The sequence below is a fragment of the Podarcis pityusensis genome (genome assembly GCF_964106645.2).
Source record: "Podarcis pityusensis genome assembly, chromosome: 4".
Taxonomy (NCBI): Eukaryota; Metazoa; Chordata; class Lepidosauria; order Squamata; family Lacertidae; genus Podarcis; species Podarcis pityusensis.
In genome coordinates this window covers 25,621,706-25,640,605 of record NC_138027.1, presented here as the reverse complement: position 1 = coordinate 25,640,605, position 18,900 = coordinate 25,621,706, and the positions used below count along the sequence as shown (strand labels likewise).

Here is an 18,900-nt window from a genome sequence, read left to right as displayed (position 1 = left end):
AGGCTGCACTCTAGGAACAGCCAAAGGGGCATAAGGATGTAGTAAGAGAGACTAAATTAGGGCCATTGAATCAAACACCCTGCTCTCCATAATAGCCAAACAGATGCCTTCTAGGAGAGGCCCACATGGTGGACATGGGAACAGAAGCCCTTCTCTGCTGGTGTGCCATCAAAATACCTCTGGAAGTAAAAGCTTTTATTGAACTGTATCAAAGGTGAGCGGGTTCTGAAGGAAAAGACCCCTCAAAGGGGTTGGCCAACTGTCCAGGTCCAGACTCTGCCTGGGAAAGCAGCATAACAGACAACAGACCGGCGGGTGTTGACACTCTTCCCCCCATTCCCATGGCTTCACCTGTTAATAACTGACCTAGTTTCCACATCATGTTAAGCCAAACCATGGTGCAAGTATGTGGGCTCCGCAAGATGAGATTGTGGCTGCTTTGCTCCTCCCTGGTCATTCTGTTGCTGCACCGTGCTGTGTTAAGCCATGGTCTTGCTTAATGTGTCATCTGAACCTGGTTTAGCTCTGCAGGACAAAACCATGAGTCATAAACCACAGGACAATTCTTGAATAAAACACATGGTTAGTTTTGAGAAAGCAAAACCATGAACCCAGGTTCAGATGACACCCTAAGTTAGCACTTGCAGAATTAAACATTCTTACACCTTGCTTCACCTTGGTCTCCTAATGTTAGAATGCCAGGGTTGAGGTGGAGAGACCCTCTGAGAATATGTATGTTATTGTTTGCAAGTACATTCCTGTTAGGAGAGAATATATTTGAGAACTTTCCTCCAGAATTATTCCAGCGCTGATTTATATAAGCAAGGTCTGCATAATAAAGGTTCGACTGTGATCATGCCCTTCAGGGCTTTCCTTCATGAAGAACATGTCATAAACATTCGTTTTCTTGTAGCAGTGAAACAAAAATAGTCACGGCGACTGATATGCCACGGAACGCCCTGCCATGCTCCGAGCAGTGCATCCACCCACTTGCATGCTTCAAGAGCAGGAGAACACCCTCCTATCGCCTTCTGTATTCCCCTGAGAGACAAAGATGGAAGAGACAACTGAGGAAATTAAGGTAGACAGCTCAGAGATACACATACACTCTGACATACAATGCAGAAGAAGACAAACTCACAAGGAAAACTCACGCAGCCCATTAAAGATGGTATCATCAGTGTGTTTGCACTGTATACTTATCCCCACTCCCTCCAAATGATGACTATTCATAGCACTGTTTCTCGTCTTCAGTGTAGGCCATACCAAAGCCAGTTATAGAGCAGTCTAGGAAAGAGTCCTGACATTGTTAAATGGAAAACGAGCGAGGTCCCAACCAAAGAAGAATAGCAACTTAAATTGACAGAATATGCACAGCTTGCAGACTTAACAAATAAAATAAGAGAACAAGAAGAACATACGTTTAGAGAAGATTGGAAAATGTTTATTGAATATAACTGTGTACAGCTGAGGACACTGGCAACATTAAGATAAATTCAACAGTGTAAATAAGTTTTGATGGATGTAATAATGGAATACTGAACGGTATAGTTTTTGTAAAATATGCAGGGATTTATGATATGTAGAATGAACCATGGAAAGAGAAGAGAGGAAGTCACTGATATCTTAAGGATGTAAAAATGAGTATTTTAAATTGAAAAACAGAAAAAATAATAAAAAATATTTATAAAAAAAGAGTACTGACATTGTTCTCATAGTCCTTGGCCAATTGACACCTACACTGCAACATCCAAGGAGGGAAGCTAAAAATTATTAGGGTGGATTCACAGAATCATTCTCCCACCATTTGGAGAACTGTACCCGTCACACCGTATACAAAAGACACACAAAGGAAATTAGTAAAGAGAAGTGCATTGGAATAAAATGAATAGCATTAATAATCATCATCACTAAGCTAGGGTGTATGATATAGAGGATAAATACTGTAGAAGCAGGAAAGGGAAGGAAAAAGAAAGGGGGAAAGAAGAGAGAAAAGAAAAAGAGAAGGAAAGAAGAAAAGGAGGGGAAGTGAGAGGGAGAGTCCCTACACCACTGTATATTTATTGACCCCATGAGGTGTCTGGTCATCAAATAGCAAAATGCCCAAGAATTCATGGCCAGCCACTCCATGAAGCCCTGAAGGCTGAAAACCAAACCTTAGTGTTATAGTGAGAATCAAGGAGCGATTATTGTTCCATGCTTTCCTTCCACCTCCCCTATTCTCTAAATCTCCCTATCTACCTGCCATCATGTCCAAACCTGTGTCATTTGCACCTAAGCATCCCCTCAGGGCTTGTACAGCTCCATTCCAGCCTGCCAAATCCTCAGCACCACTCCTCGCCCCTTATACAGTGACAGTAATATTATTCACCTGTCTGTCTCAGTCTCTTTCATAGTTAAGCATAAATCGGCGGTCCAGGAAATGTGGGTTAGGGCAGCTTGCATAAATTTGTACTTGAGCAGCTAACCATCTTATTCTTCTGCAAACATTGCATTTGGTGTTTCAAGCCGCAAAGCTATTTTTGCTCTCTGGCCACCATTTCCACTCTGCACACAGATTAAACTTTCCAATCTGAAGCCAAATTGGGAATCAATGGCTCTTGCTAATTCCCCCAAGGAATGTACGCAATTATAGTACTCTTCCATATCATCCTTAAATGCAAAATGGCTCTGGATTAAGGTTTGGGGGGGGATCATGCCTCCATGTGTGTGATCTTCACATGTGTTGGATAATTAGGGACACAAAAGAGGCTTAGTGACAAATTGTGCTATTAAACATGCTAATATCGCCCAATATGGGTGTGCAAACTCAATATAGTGTGCATTCCAACTTCAAATTAGAGGTGTTGGTTGAAAAATAGACCATAAAAGGAATTCTAACCAAAAGTGCTGAGTTCTTAGAATTAGTCTGAAAATAACCAACACAAGCAATTAGTGGTGACTTTTCCGCACAATTTTTTGGTGTCAGATTGGTGCAGCGCTCTTACCTTCAGTTTATAGAGAGAGAAAATAAAAAGCAGGCTGGTGTGTGCTTATGAAACAGGTGTCACAAGCTTCATCGCACTGCAAGGCACAAAATCCATATGTCACTCCTGGGCGGGTGCGCACATTTTAAATTAATGCAGACTGCCGCTTCGCTGAAGATTTCCCATGACTGCCATTTCCTATTGCTTTTGTTCCGCTGAGAGTGGGACTCCGTAGTTCAGCCCTTGCCAGAGAAACGAGTCCTTTTTCTTCTTCTTTTTTCTTTACTATATTTAAAATCCTTCAGGCAAGCTTTTTATAGTTGCTTTGATTTCCCCGACGGGCGATTTTCAGCCAACTAAACAAGTGATATACAACAGCGTATAGAACAGATGCATGTAGCCACCAGAATAAAAGGCACAGGGTTCGTTGCTATGTAATCGGATGAATTCTTGGACTCCCCACCACCAAAGCGATACATTCCCCATGTTAAAATCACAAGAACTTCGCAGGAAAGTTTGATTGCAATGGATAGATTTTGTGGAAATGTTACCAGGATGCTTGGTTAAATAAATGCATTTGAAATGACTGGCACAAATGGATTTTACAATAGAGGAATAGTCCATTGGTGACATTGTGTATATGTGTGTGCGTAGGGCAGCTCCTTTGCCCCCCATATAATATTTGGGGGGCTGTCCCCTCCCAAAGTTGATGGGTATTGCCATTCAAATGGTGTGCATGTGCTGCATCATGTGATCAATTATGCAGGGTGGGGCTTACTCGGGTCCCCTCAATATTTTATTCAAGTTGGCAGCCCTGTGTGTGTATATATGTGTACACACACACACACACACAGTTCCACAGCTGAACAAGAATTTGAACCCAAGCCTGCCATGCCTTTACCCAACAGTCTACATCCCTTTGATTGAACCCAATAAAGTGGAAGTACCATAGATCTGCAGCACATTACATTTTGCTAATTTTGAGAGAATACACTTATTAAGTTCACAAATTAACCTCTACAGTGATTTGGTCCAGAGGTCCAGAAAGCAAATAGCATACAAGCATTAACTGGACTTTGTAACGACCTGCAGATTATAAGCTTCAAGTGTTTTACCGTCCATAGCCTGACCTGAGGCAGCTTTTACTGTGACCCCATCCTCCACAGAAATGTTTTTATCTCAAATACAGTCTGCCAACAGGCTATGCAGGGTAATCTGGGTGGTGGTAGATTCATGAAATATCAGAGAACTGAAACCAAAAATCTATGGCCTCTGCCTTGTCAATTCATACTATGTCATTGCTTCAAAGCCCCTTCCCTTTCTTTCCATGTCTGGCCAAAAAAGCCCATATATGTTGCACATCAGAAGTGACAAGGCTGTAAATTATTTCCCCCTTTTTCAGAGATTATCTCTGTGTAGGAAGTTATGGGTTCTATGCAATGTAGGCCTAAGGAACTCGTTCTGTGAATGCAAATATCTGCCCTTGCATAATGGAAATTCTCTTCTCCTCTCCCCCTGCTCACCTCATGCCCTCCCCAGATCTGTTTTGAAGGGTTGAGGGAAACCCCATAACATATTTAGGAGGTGCACAGGGCAGAGGGGAGGGGAGGAAGCACCACTGCACAAGGGCGAATCCTTATGCTGATGGAACACCCTAGTTGCATACCACTCTACATGTGCATTGTTGTGTTGTTGGCTGCTTTGATAGAATTCAGCCTTCAGCTGGGAGGTGAACTGAAAGGAGAGAAAAACTGGTAGAGGATCAGACGTGTTTTTATTGTGGGATCAGTGCTCCTCACACATGAAAGACTTTTGCAGCATCCACATAACACCGTTGGCATGAAAATGCCATACGTTTCTCTCCACCCATCCAATTTAATCCAGATTTACCCTTTCCAGGGGATATCTGATACATCTGTTGCCAGGAACCCATTTATGATATCTGCATGGCCCCTTTACAATATCAAGGCCTTACCTGGAAGAACCCTAATTGGTAGAAGGAACTCAAGCGGCCCATCTCCCTTCCCTGAAACAGCTTTGAGGTTTTATTTGCAATTAAGCAGGATGCAGGTTCTGTTAAATTAATGGGTGCAAATGCCAGGGAAAGCATTATTCTAGCCCAGGGCAAGGATGGCAGAGTCAATGGAAGAAACCATAAATAATGGTTTTAACTTTGGAAAGGCGGCATACAAATGAAACGATTGATTGGTTATTGTGTTTATTTGTTGCTTATTACAAAAATAACTCAAAGTGACTTATATTTATAAAAGTATACATGGTATGCAATTTAAAATAAACCAGAAAGATAAAATAATGTTAATTGGCTGAAAGTGTTGATTCTGCAGTAACATAAAAAGGGGGAATTCTGCCTTACCCCACTCAAAGATGAACACCAATATAGTAGAAGCTTGTATATCCACCAATTAAGAATCAAACACTTTGGGTGAACAGGAGCATCTTTTGCTTGGCACCTAAAAGCTGATAATGATGGTACCAGGCACATCTCTCCGAAGACAGCATTCTACAGTTGGGGAACCACCACTGAAAAGTCCTATTCTCATTTTGCCACCCTACAGACCTCACTGCAAGAAGGAACACGGATGCACACAATGGTACCTTGCTGCTCTTTAATTCTGCCATTTTTTCAAAGCCACTTTTTTTTTGTAGCCTGGTTCCAACCGATGGGCCTACAAGCCTTAAGAAGAAGCAAAGCAGATCCTGCTCCCCCCTCTGTTGCTCATGTCTGCCCTAGGCAGGGAAGGATGAAAGAGCGCTGGAAGTGAGCTGCACCTACAAACTACTTTTCCCGCCGACGTCTCTTTTTCATTTCTGGCGGGTGGGGGGCAGCTGTAGCTATTCAAAGGGAAAGGAAGGCATTCTGCACATGCCCAAGGTCACCTTCCCAGGAATCACTGCATCATACATGACTGAAGGAGCAGCTGCCTCCTGACCAGTTTATGGCAGAGGCTATTTCTCCAAACCTAGACAGCATCTTAAAAAGCAGAGACATCGCCTTGCCAACAAAGGTCCCTATAGTTAAAGCTATGGTTTTCCCAGTAGTGATGTATGGAAGTGAGAGCTGGACCATAAAGAAGGCTGAGCGCCAAAGAATTGATGCTTTTGAATTATGGTGCTGGAGGAGACTCCTGAGAGTCCCATGGACTGCAAGAAGATCAAACCTATCCATTCTGAAAGAAATCAGCCCTGAGTGAAGCTGAGGCTCCAATACTTTGGCCACCTCATGAGAAGAGAAGACTCCCTGGAAAAGACCCTGATGTTGGGAAAGATTAAGGGCAGAAGGAGAAGGGGACGACAGAGGACAGGATGGTTGGACAGTGTTCGCGAAGCTACCAGTATGAGTTTGACCAAACTGCGGGAGGCAGTGGAGGACAGGAGTGCCTGGCGTGCTCTGGTCCATGGGGTCACGAAGAGTCGGACACGACTAAACGACTAAACAACAACAACAATTTCTCGAGGCAGAGGGATGAGGGTCTGAAGCAAGAGCAGCAGGGAGGGCTCTTAGAAGCAGCGGTGAGAAGGGAGGTGGCAGGGAGAGCCAGTGTGGTGTAGTGGTTAGAGCGCTAGACTAACTCCTGGGAGACGCCGGTTCTAATCCCCACTCGGGGCCTAAGCCGTTGGAGAAAAAGCGGGATAAAAAAGCAGAACATAAAATGTGGCCGGAGCAGACTAGGGAATCGAGGCAGGAGAAACGTCGGCCGGGTCCAAAGCGCCCAAAGGCGGCGCTTGCGCACTGGAGAGCAGCAGGTGTCTACCAAGGCGCCGCCTCTGCGGAGCCGCCAGCCGGCCTTTTCCGCCACGCGGCTCACGTGGTGCCCCGCTCGGCGGGAGAGAGAAAGAGGCGCGCCTTCTCCTTTCCCGCGCGTGCTCGCGCCCCCTCCTCCTCCGCTCCCCGCCCCTAGATGCGCCAGGCGGCCGCGTGCACGGAGAGGGGGGCGCTTCCCACCTGCGCTCCTTCTCTCTGCAAAGCCCCGAGCCTGGAGCTGGCGCGGCGACGGCTGCCTGCCTCCCTCCTTGCCTGCCTGCCTTCCACTTGCCTGCGCCGCGCAAACAATGAGCATGCATGAAGCGGCGGCGGCGGCGGCAGCAAGACTAGCTGCGTAGAAAGGAAGCGGGGATCCTCCTCCTCCTCTTCTTCCAGAGGAGAAGCCAAGGTGACCACCGCGCAAGAGGGCTCGTCTCGCTCTCCTGACTGTGTTGTGATCATATCTGTGTGTCTGTGTGCCATCCATCTCCTCCATGCGTCTGCCCGGGTGGGGAGGTTATGCCGATAGCCGCCCCCGTCACCCTGCATGACATTTTCTCCCCCCCCCCTTTATGTTTACCTGCCCCCCCCCTCACTCCGGTTTCCCCCGCTGCCAAGGTTTTGCAGCATCAGTGCCTCCAAGATCTATTTAAGCTCTGGATGCTGATAGGCTGCCCTCCCCACTGTATTGGGACTTGCGAGACTTCTTTTCTTCTTTTCAATCGATTATATTTCAGGGCTCGCTGGTAATAAGCTCTCATGCCTGTTTGCAAGGTTACAGATTAACTAATTGCTCCGAAATGGTGGATGTGGATTTTTAATGCTTCGAGCACCATGCTGCTTTTCGGTCTTTAAATAAAACTTGGGTGTCGTCTACGTGCGTGTGCTTTTAAAATCCTTATCTCCAACAGCTCTAGCCGTCGTATCGCATTTTATTATCGAGGGCAGGACCCTATAGCTCCGATACATGCAATTGTCCTTAATTATTTTGATATGAAGGAGCAGGTGGGGGCAAGTGTTGCTCTGATCTCGTTTGCCTTCTTTTCATTTTCCTTTGAAATCCTGTTTCAAATCCATTGTGTTTCCTCTCACCACCCACATTTTGTACAGTCATGTTTATGTAATGGGTGCCTGCCCCGTAGATTTAGGCTGTTTTACGGCAGGTGGGGGAGGGAGGGGGCTATTTTTTATTTTATTATTTTTGCATGCTCCTTTAAAAGTGCTGTTTATCTGAGCAATAAAATGAAAAAATTGTCTTTTCGTTGAAGAGGACGGGTTTAAATATGAACGAAGACCCAACGGTTAATTTAACGTGGCTGCCTCCGGATCACTTAGAAGCCAGTCCGGCAGAGAATGTCACGGCTGCAGTCACCTCCCTGATTCCTGCCGGTGACCCAGAGCCAGAGTTCATAGTAAACCCCTGGGATATTGTCTTGTGTACTTCAGGAACCCTTATCTCCTGTGAAAATGCCGTGGTGGTCCTTATTATCTTCCATAATCCTAGTCTCCGTGCCCCTATGTTCCTCCTGATAGGAAGCCTGGCCTTGGCTGATCTCTTGGCAGGGATTGGATTGATCTTCAATTTTATCTTTGCCTACCTTCTCCAGTCGGAATCTACCAAGCTGGTCACGGTTGGACTGATCGTTGCCTCTTTCTCTGCCTCTGTCTGCAGCTTGCTGGCTATCACGGTTGACCGTTACCTCTCCCTCTATTATGCTTTGACTTACAATTCGGAGAGGACTGTCACTTTCACCTATATCATGCTGGTTCTGCTCTGGGGAGCTTCCATTTGTATCGGGCTGCTACCTATAATGGGCTGGAACTGCCTGAAAGACGAGTCCACCTGCAGTGTGATCCGGCCGCTCACTAAAAATAACGCGGCCATCCTTTCTGTCTCTTTCTTGCTCATGTTTGCTCTCATGCTCCAGCTGTACATTCAGATCTGCAAAATCGTGATGCGCCATGCCCATCAGATCGCCTTGCAGCACCACTTCCTGGCCACTTCCCACTATGTGACGACCCGGAAAGGAGTGTCCACCTTAGCCATTATCCTGGGGACCTTTGCCGCTTGCTGGATGCCTTTCACACTCTATTCCTTAATAGCCGACTACACCTATCCTTCAATATACACCTACGCGACTCTCCTCCCGGCCACGTACAATTCCATCATCAACCCTGTAATATATGCTTTCCGAAACCAAGAAATCCAAAAGGCACTTTGGCTCATTTGCTGCGGCTGCATTCCTTCCAACCTTTCGGCACGGGCGAGATCTCCAAGCGATGTTTGATTAAGAGAGAGGATGGACGTTCATTTAGCGTTGTGTTACATGGCTTTGCTGCTTTCATTGCATTGTACATAACAGATTCACACTCGAGCCACAGGGAGTATTGACCTTTTTTAAAGAAAGGGAGGAAAGGAAAGGAAAACCCTGTTGACCCAAATAAACCATGTTGTGCAGTTTCAGGGTCATGCCTAAAAGTGAAATCACCTCTTTGCCAACTTTTGAGTGTTGCTTATATTCTGCTTTTGTCGGGGATGGGGAACTAATTCTCTTAGATCCAACTATTTCTCCCAGTCTTCACCGTATCAGTTGAGAGGGGATGTTAGATGTAGATCTGATTTCTCCCTATGAGAGAAAGTTGCCCATGTGCACCACTTGCAACAACCCACTTGCACCAAAATGTAGGATGAGGTACACATAGAGTTCCTGTTCAGGAGCAAGCAAGTCCACAACCCAACTTACTTGGGAAACAATTTCATTAACTTTAATAAGACTAGGTAAAGGTAAAGGGACCCCTGACCATTAGATCCAGTCACAGACAACTCTGGGGTTGTGGTGCTCATCTCGCTTTACTGGCTGAGGGAGTCGGTGTACAGCTTCCGGGTCATGTGGCTAGCATGACTAAGCTGCTTCTGGCGAACCAGAGCAGCTCATGGAAACGCCATTTACCTTCCTGACAGAGCGGTACCTATTTATCTACTTGCACTTTGGTGTGCTTTCGAACTGCTAGGTTGGCAGGAGTAGGGACTGAGCAATGGGAGCTCACCCCGTCACGGGGATTTGAACCGCCGACCTTCTGATCGGCAAGCCCTAGGCTCTGTGGTTTAACCCACAGCACCACCCACGTCTTAATAAGACTAGTCCAGAGTAAATGGGTTGTGAATTCGTCTCTCTCTTTATTGTTTCTGATGTATTTAGAGACACAGATCTACAGACTTGCATTTTAGCACACAAGCAAATGACATTCAAGGAGAGTTACACATGAGGTGGGCTGTGGTCAAGAGATAGTCATCCACTACAGGAACTAGTGGCTTGAGATACCAGACCGGGGTGTACACAGTGGCCTGCAGTGGTGCTGAGATTTCATCACCACACAGTTTCATGTGGATGCCTACATAGGATGACTTCCTTCCAGATCTTGGTGTTGGAGGAAGGACATGCCAATGTATATCCACATCAGAGGCATGTGTTTGATTCCTGTTCTATCAAGGGAAGCCGTGCAGAGAAGTTTGCCTAAAATGTGACCTCAGAAGTTACACCGTTTCCCATAAATCTCTAAATGAGCAAAAAATTAGTCTTTTCCCCAGTTGTTTACGCAACTGAGACCAGTTATGCTGCTTTTTTCTTTTTAGTATTAAGAAAAACCCCATCCTTTTTGGTCTTCAACCCAGTTCACATATAAGAGTGAGCTAAACCATGGGTTATTGTAAGTATGCAGGTTCCCAGAGAAGAGATGGTAGCTGTTGTGCTCCTCTTCTGGTCCTCCTCCTGCTGCATTGCCAAGAGCTAAGCCATGGTTTGGCTTAGCATGTCATCTGAACCCTGGAGTTGAGGTTTGTCCTGCTTCAGGCAAACCATTAGTTTGAACCAGTGCTTTCCCCCCCTAGAAAAATAGATGCCGGTACTCACCATGAAGTCGTTACAGTAAGTGCCACACTTTTTAACAACAACAACAGATGTGCCGGTACTGTGTACCATTGAGTACCCCCTGGGGGAAAGCACTGGTTTTAAGTATTATTTCTTTTTGTGGGGTTTACAGCTTGTGGTTTGTCTTGGGAGAGCAAACCATGATCCCATATGTGGATAATGGGATCAAGCCAAAGAATAGCTTAGCTCAAAGCAGTGCAGCAGGACGAGAACAAGGGGAAGAGTGCAGAGAGTCTCTCAAGAACCTTTGCAGCTGTGCCAACCCAAGGTTTGGCTTACCTTATGTGTGAACTGAAGAGTGGGCAAGAATCATTAACTCACGTTTCCTTTAATGGCTGCAAATCCAATAGGAATCTTCAATAGCTCCATTAGTGCTTGTGTTTATGATTCTGCACCCTAGACAGCTGATTTGCAATAACTAGGACTGTTATACAGCAATAAAGCACAGAATTCTCTGTTTTTACAACAGGTTAATTTTTTTCAGCCAGCCTTGCAGTTAGCCACTTGCCCACTCACATTTGGTGAGTAGTGATTTCTTCTGATCACATAGATTGCCAAACCCACTACTGTGACGCTTAAAATACACGACGGCAGGCACATAGGCTGGTGGAAAAAATATTGGTGGGGCTGGTAATTTTTTTAAAAAAATATTCACCTTCAAGGCTTCAAGAACAATTCAGTGAAACAACGTGCTTTAAATTCAGCATTAATCTCAACCCAGGACAGCTTGGTAAGATTTGTCACTGACATTTGTATGTGTTTTACATGAGACACACTTTGTTCTGCTCTGGCCTCCAGTTCTGAAATCTGACATTTTCATGTTTGAGTGCATGAGCTCAGATTGTCATTCCGAATAATGAAATGTGCACGAAACATTTAAAAAAAAAAAAAAATTCTAGTCACTCCCCCCCAGTTTTGAAGCACAATACTGTATTCATATAATTCCATTTCATTTCAGGATATTAGTTCTAGTGTGAAAGATGGAGGTTATTGTAATGAATAGTTAAGCGATGGGCTGTAATGCAAGACAACGTGTTGTTGTTTTCTGCACTTGGAAACATTTATGAGGGGGATGCTCATGCCAGAAAGAGTATTGTAAGTTTTGGATTATAAAAAAATCTATAAAAAATAAAAATAAAAAGCAGTATTTTCACGAGGACTTAAGAATGCAGTGGTTTTCAGCCTGTTGTCTTCCAGATTGTGGGCTTCAACATCTGTTGAACACCCACCAGCATGACCAATGGTTAGCAATGATGGGAGCTGTAGTCCAATAACTTCTGGAGGGCCACAGGTTGCCCACTACTGCTTTACTGGCAGCTTGGCCTGTTTAAATGAAATGTAGGCATTTGTATTGCTTTCTGAGCCAAGGGGGGGAGATTCTTAGGGTATGAATCCACGAGAGGCCCAGCCACAGACATCTCTGTCCTATTTCCCAAGCCATCAGAGGGGAGCAAATCTGGGTTTTCTGGCTAGGAAGGGGGATATCTGAGCAGCTCCGTGGAACTCGAATAAGAGCCTCTTTTCTCTATTATTCTAATTGAGACTGTGCCTTTAATAAAGGGGCAGCCAATGTGGTTCCCTCTGGATGTTGTGACCTCAGTTCCCATCCTCCTTGACCACTGGCCATGTTGATGGTGGCTGATGGCAGCTGGAATTCAGAACATCTGAAGGGCACCATGTTGGCTGCCCGTTCTTTAACAGCGGCACGCAGAAATTCGACAAAATGCAGCTCCCCCATTATTGCATCCCTCTGCCAGACAAAGCAGCTCCTGATTGATTTCTGCCTGTTGCAAAGCAATTCGAAGCACCGAACCTCTGTCAGGGAAAAGCTGGCAAGCATTCTGAGCGACCAAGGAGAAGAGCTGACTCAAAACCCAGGAATGGTTGGGGAGAGGAGAAGGGAATGGAACTGCTTGCGGGGGTGGGGTGCAATATAACGGGGAGCAAAAACCTCTGACCTTGGACCCAGAATGTCTCCCCAAGAGTGTGGTTGCTATGCATTGACAGGAGTTTACACATCTTCTGAATGTCAAAGCGATATACCTTATTGTTTCAGTGATGTCTCTCTGTATAAATCCATTACCTTTCCTTTGTGAGAAAAGAAATATTGAAAGTTATATTTTAAAAAAGCACTGTATGATATATATTGATGGAAGACTATTCCATATTGCTGACACTGTATCTTACTAATCAAAGGGCTGATTCAATCTTATGGGTTTGTTGTAGCACAAACTTCTTGTGTGGTAGGAACTATTGCCTTGTTTTTTGGGTGGGGAGCTTTCTAGCCTAGCCTCCTGTCTGGGGTGCTAAACTTTCTCACTTGTGGCGCTGTTTTCACAGGGAGAACTCTCAACAGAACAACTCAGTGGAAAGTTGAGGTGGTACAAACACTTTGTCCAAGCTGTACCTCCTCAGTGAAACGTGTTTGAATTGGTCCATGCTCCCTGTCTTATCATGTGGCTATTTTGACGACTGTGGCTTTTGTGGCACATTTCTGTGGTTTTTAACAATTTGTAAGCGAAACACAGAACAGAATTTCATGTGTGTGCATAGGTCTCGTTTTGTCTGAGGCCGTAGGGGTTTCAATTGCAATAACTTAGTTTTTATGCCAAATGTAAACTATCTTGTTGAAAGTTTTAATTTGTAAAACTACAAGGACTTCTCAAGACTGGTGTATTGAACACCGCTGTTTCTTCCAGACTCATCAGATGGGTAGATCTGAGCAACAATCTACATCTCAAAATACTATAATGCGTTTCTTTGTCTACATTTGTATATTAAGGCAATTCTGATTGTTTTCAGGTTCCCACTATAAGGAAGCATCTCCTAATGTGTTCTAGAATGAATGCTCTTGATTTTTATACAAAGTGTATACAATGTATGACAACTACGTGTTAGGCTTGTTTGCTAAAATGAAAAAGTCAGTTTATTTTGATTGTATTGCCCTAGTAAAACAAAGAAAGAATCTTGTTCAAATGTTGCCAAAACCACTTTTTGTTCTCTCTGTCTTTCTCTAACATGCCCAGGAGTCTGATGTGTTCAGTGTGCAAACTTGTGTAGCTGCCTCCTTGCCTAGGACAAGTAAGAATCCCTCTCAGCTGACCAGAGAGGAAAGCGTCTATAAATTGGATAATAATTGGTTCTTTTCTTTTACTATCCCTTTCTTTCAAAGCGTGACTCTGTTTGAATGTAACACTAAACTCTGGTTTGCCTGTAACGTGCTCTTATTCCCTCCAGTCCCACCAAATATCACAAACTGGAAAACTGCAGCAATTTATTATTAGTAGTACTATTAGTATTATTTTACATATGCTACCTAGACACAATTTGTACAAATGTAGTGGACAAATGTGCCATTTCCTCTGGGGCCAAAAGCAGCAATTTTTAGAACTCTTTTTTTTTTAAAAAAGAAAGTGATTGTCAATGAATTGGTACAACATGCTGTCCTATTAAGACAACCATGAAAGTTTTCACGCATCAGTGTATATCCGCCCATCCCTCCAAGTTACATGAAGATTATCAAGTGTATTTTGTAATATATGCAAAGAAGATTATTTTAATCCGAGGAGAAGAGATTCTGTAGACCTGTGCACTAGGGTTTGTTTCTGTAGGCCAGTTCTAGTACCTGTGTGGGTTGTAAACAGCTCCTGGGTGTAAGTTAGACACCTGAGTACAACCAGCACCACTGCCCACTGCACATAGATCTCTAAATGCAAATCAGAAATGTGCTTGCTGTGAAAAAGAGATGGAGCAATGCCATGAGAGGGGCTTACTCACATTGAATTTTTGCATATCAGTCGCAATTCGCATTAAAAGATGCATATGGGAGTCTTTGGGGGGAAGAGATATGAGCCCAAGGATCATGAGCTAGCACGATGTGAGCTGTGCATCCTTTACTCTGCACTGTGTGTACAGCACTCGTTTTAAATACAAAGTCTCAGCAGGTTAGAAAGGAGAAACTCCTTTTTCTTACCAGCTGAGTCTTTCAGCCTGTTGAGAGTGACTAAGAGCCTTTGCAGCACTGTGTATCCCCAGATGTTCAAAAGCATGAGTCACATCTTGATTTTTAAAGTACTGTATTTATATATGCGAGTTTCTTTTCACTTGACCCTCTTTTCTGTTGCTGTTTCCTTCGGGCTGCTTTCTAGCCCCCCTCGTGTTTTAGAGAAGTGGCCAGCAAATAGCTGCCAGTGTGCTTGACTATTGGCACAAACGGTTGACATAAGGTTGACAGAACATATCTCTGCCCTGCAGAGAGGAAAGCCCTCGCAAGGTGGCTTACTGTGAAAATGTTAAATAGCATTCCGCAAGCGAAAGAAACGCCGTCAGGTTTACAAGAGGGATTGATTTCTTGAAATATTTATAGCTTGCTTTCTGATTAAAAGTCTCCGAGGCAGCTAATAAAACGTATCAAAAAGCAACATGGAATCGTTTCTAAAAGCATACCACTTCTTTCAAATACTCAATAAAAACTAGTCAATGCAGCAGAACTACAGGGTGAGGTGGTGGGAGGAAATTGGGGCAGTCCAAAAGCCCTCTGGAAGAGAGGAACCTTGACCATCTAGATACCTTTACTAAAAGCCAATGAGAAAGGAGAAAAGCAAGCATCTCTAGGGAGGGAGTTCTGGAACTTTGAGGCCACCATAGAGAAAGCCCTGTTCAGGGCCAGATTTAGGTTTGATGATGCCCTAAGCTACTGAAGGCGATGGGGCCCTTTATATGTCCAGCTGTCCTTTGTCAACAACAAATTGTCCCTTTTTTGTGTTGAATATATGCTATATGGTAATTAATGGACCTAATAGGTTTCTAAAGCCACAATGGGATCAAAATAAACAAATTATGTATTACATGGAACCAATCAGTAGGCATAAGACTCATACCCTTAGTCTATGCTGCCTGATCATCAGTCTACAATCACTCTTTAATATTAGATAACAGGTACAACAGCTTGACCTGCATTAAACTGCGCTGCACTGCAGTCTGCAGCTGCATGCTACACGTTGCCATGCGACCAGTCCATACAGAATGTAGGCACCCTGTATATAGAAATGAGCAAACCAGTGATATTTTAGGGAGCAGGCTAGCAGGTGGGCCCATTACTTACATCACAGGAGCCTACACAACACAAAACAAAACACTGTTGCTGTATGTAGGTTTTATTTTATTTGTGTTTTATCTTACATTTTGGAAATGTACATCCAGGGGTTTTTTCCTTTAAATTTTTTTGGGGCCCCCAAGAGAGTGGGGCCCTAAGCTATAGCTTGTTTAGATTATATGTAAATCTGGCCCTGGCCTGTCCTATGTCATCACGCAGCATACATCTTGTACTGGGGGCACACAAGGCAGAATGAATGCAAGTAAGAGACCAGTCTCTCAGAATTTGTGTTAAATGCATATTGAAAATACATGTTGAAGCATTCATATTGGTGCCATGGCCTCAGCCTGTACCTTGAGGAAAGATCGTAGCTCAGTGGTAGAGCATCTGCTGTGTGTGCAGAAGGTCTCAGGTTCTATCTTTGGCATCTCCAAGGAATGTCCCCTATCTGAATCCTGGGATGGCTGCTGGTAGTCAGTGTTGACAATACTGAGCTAGATGGACCAATTGTCTGAAACATTTGAAAGAAAAATGGGTCTGATCAGCGCTTGAATACCAAGTTCTCTGACCTACAAAGGGGTGAAAAAAGAAGGTATGTTATGAACAAGAAATAGAGCAGTAATGGAGGAGCAAAATGACACCTCAAGCAGCCCAAGCAGGCAGTGTATGGAAGTCCATTGTTTCTGCCCGCTTGTAGGGGTTGTGGGAATTCAGGACATGAAAACAAATCCTGAATGAAACAGCTCGTATACATTTAAGTGTTTATTTAAAGTTGTTTCTTTGCATTCCACCCTTCATAAAGGGTTCACAATAAGAGTTTACAATAAAGAGCAATTATGTCGTTAACTGGCCTGTGATTGTTGAAGCATTTAATTTTGTGGGATTCACCCCTTGTGTTGAATTTATTCTGTTCTGATCTGTCTGGAACTATTTTACTTGTTTTGCAGTTGTAACGGTTTGATCTTTTTTTTTTTTACCATTGTATAATATATTGCTCCAACCAGCACCGGGGACTTCCAGTGCAGGGCAGGTAAGAAATCAAATGAATAAATAAAATACTAGCAACCAAGAGAGCGACACAGTCAAGAGGCAGTCAACACAGCCAAGCGTGTGATGTGCTACAAACAGCCCAGGTGAATTCTGATTATTAAAAGCAGCTGATGACATGAAAACCGGTCAAGGTCACATCCACAGACATGCCTTCTCAGCAGTATTGAATTGCTTTTCAATCTCAATTTCTCTCCCCCCCCCCATTTTTTATTAAACTATGTTGAGATTTTTAAACGAATTTTTACAGAGAAAAAGGCAACGATACTTTAAAAGAAATAAAAGAAACAAGGCACTGTCCTCATTATTCTTTTCCCATAATAGATGCAGGAAGCCTCCACATATTCAAGTCTTTGACTCCTGGCCATCACAATTCTTAGGATATTGTGCTCCAGGTCATTTTCATGCAATCTGCCACTGCCCTCAGGAGCTGGGTCCTTGCATCCATTTCCTTGATTTGCACCCCACTTCCTGGTGTCTTCAAATAAAAGTGCTTGTTAAATCAATGCTGCATCCTTTAACTTGTGTTGTTTAAAATATTGCAGTGCTCCCTGACCATTCTCTCTTCTGTATTGTACTGTACTGTACTAACCAGTAGTCCAGGGAGCACAATAGATAATCAGCACATTGGACAGCTCCTAGATGTCATCTTGCACTGGCAAGAATTCCTCTTGGCCAAACCTCCCAGGTTCTGCCCACTTCCTGAAGAGTGGAGAGTCAGACCAGGGTAGTTTTCAGTTGTTTTTGGCCATCTCCTGCCATGAGCATGGTCTGTGTCAATCAGCAGCCACTTGATAATGTGAGGCCCCTGGTGTAAAATGGGTCAGTTTTTCAGGATGTGCTGTTGCTGGGAATCCCAGGGGTCTCAGACTTAAGAAGACCAAGGCTGAGAGGCTCCTAACCAGGCTTGGTGTTGTGTCCTGGGTCTGGGTTCAACTTCTGCTCAGCTGGTACCACTGTCCCTTCTGATTCAGCTGTTTCTTCCTCTGTGTCTGGAAACTGGCTGCTCTTTGGGGTTGGCGACTCAGCTGATTTTTTTAAAAAATAAATTGCATCAGTCTGTTAGTTCACTATGAACACCTTACTAATCTCTTCTACTAATACTGGTGGGGTTTTTTTTTGGGGGGTAGCATTTCTGACCCTGCGCAATCTTGATTTAATGGAATCCTGCCAAGGTTGCCACCTCACTTTTCACACTGCATAATCTCTGGTGTGTGCCTGAGTTCAGCAGCAGACAGAATTGCAAGCAGCCCATCATTCTTAGATTCTTAGATCTATGTGTATAGATCAGCAGCACAAAGATTAGTATTTGGACAAGAAGGATTGAGTTGAAATGAGAGTGTGGGTGGTATTACTAAGATTGCTTGTAGCACCCCAGGGAAAAGAATTATGCAGCTGCATTCCTCTGCAAAGCTAACTGGGAGCAAGTTCCATTGAATAGACATGAACAGGATTGCACTGTGATGCCTTTTATTTACTGTACACATCTCTTTCATTACACAGGGCTGCAATGAAATTTTCATTTTAGTCTCAAATTATGTTTTTCTGAGGTAGGAAGTTATTTTTATGGTTTTCACAGAAAAAGGTGTGAATAGCATTAATATGTAACTAGACGCTTCCCCTTAAAATGACTACATGCATTTTAGAACTGTCACTGTGCTGCTTCTTACAGGAGGTTTATATAAGATGTTTTTGTTTTCATAACAAAATTCATATTGGATTATATAAACAAAGCACAGTGAGGAATTTGTCTTAAGGTGTTTTGCAAAGCAAGGTGAAATGCAAGCTTATGTACACGTATTTGGAAGTAAGACCAAATATACCTAAGCAAATGTGCTTAGGGTTGGATTGGCAGCCTAGCAGCCTATATCATTCCTCATTTTGCAACAGAAAACTGGTTTTCACATAATTGGGAGGACAAGTTAACTTCTCAGTGCTTTGGAACTATTCATTCTACTGAGTAGAATTTACTTCTTTTTTATTTGTAAATATTGTTTTTATTTATTTCCATGGTACAGAAGATAAATTTTGAGAAAACAACTGTTACAACAGTAAGCAGCAAATAACTTGTCCTGATAAAACACATGTGATGTGTTAAAG

General features: G+C 43.7%; 1 protein-coding gene and 2 long non-coding RNA genes across 3 annotated transcripts; all 3 read left to right on the top strand.

Moving 5' to 3' along the window:
• Position 1: 1 nt before the first annotated feature.
• Positions 2 to 1,180, top strand: LOC308476553. The gene is made up of 2 exons (XR_013985948.1): positions 2 to 214; positions 914 to 1,180. It is a non-coding gene; the product is annotated as an uncharacterized lncRNA (long non-coding RNA).
• Positions 1,181 to 6,771: 5,591 nt separating this feature from the next.
• GPR12 (G protein-coupled receptor 12) lies at positions 6,772 to 9,608 on the top strand. Its single transcript, XM_081003829.1, has 2 exons — positions 6,772 to 7,138; positions 7,998 to 9,608. The coding sequence occupies exon 2, from the start codon at positions 8,013 to 8,015 to the stop codon at positions 9,015 to 9,017; it is 1,005 nt and encodes a 334-aa protein (XP_080859955.1). The 5' UTR covers positions 6,772 to 7,138; positions 7,998 to 8,012; the 3' UTR covers positions 9,018 to 9,608.
• A 121-nt stretch (positions 9,609 to 9,729) lies between these two features.
• On the top strand, positions 9,730 to 16,599 carry LOC308476556. Its single transcript, XR_013985952.1, has 2 exons — positions 9,730 to 10,890; positions 10,927 to 16,599. It is a non-coding gene; the product is annotated as an uncharacterized lncRNA (long non-coding RNA).
• Positions 16,600 to 18,900: the final 2,301 nt, after the last annotated feature.

What these genes read in the sequence shown, in the direction of transcription:
- GPR12 (XM_081003829.1), top strand. Translation starts at nt 8,013, where the DNA reads ATGAACGAAGACCCAACGGTTAATTTAACGTGGCTGCCTCCGGATCAC.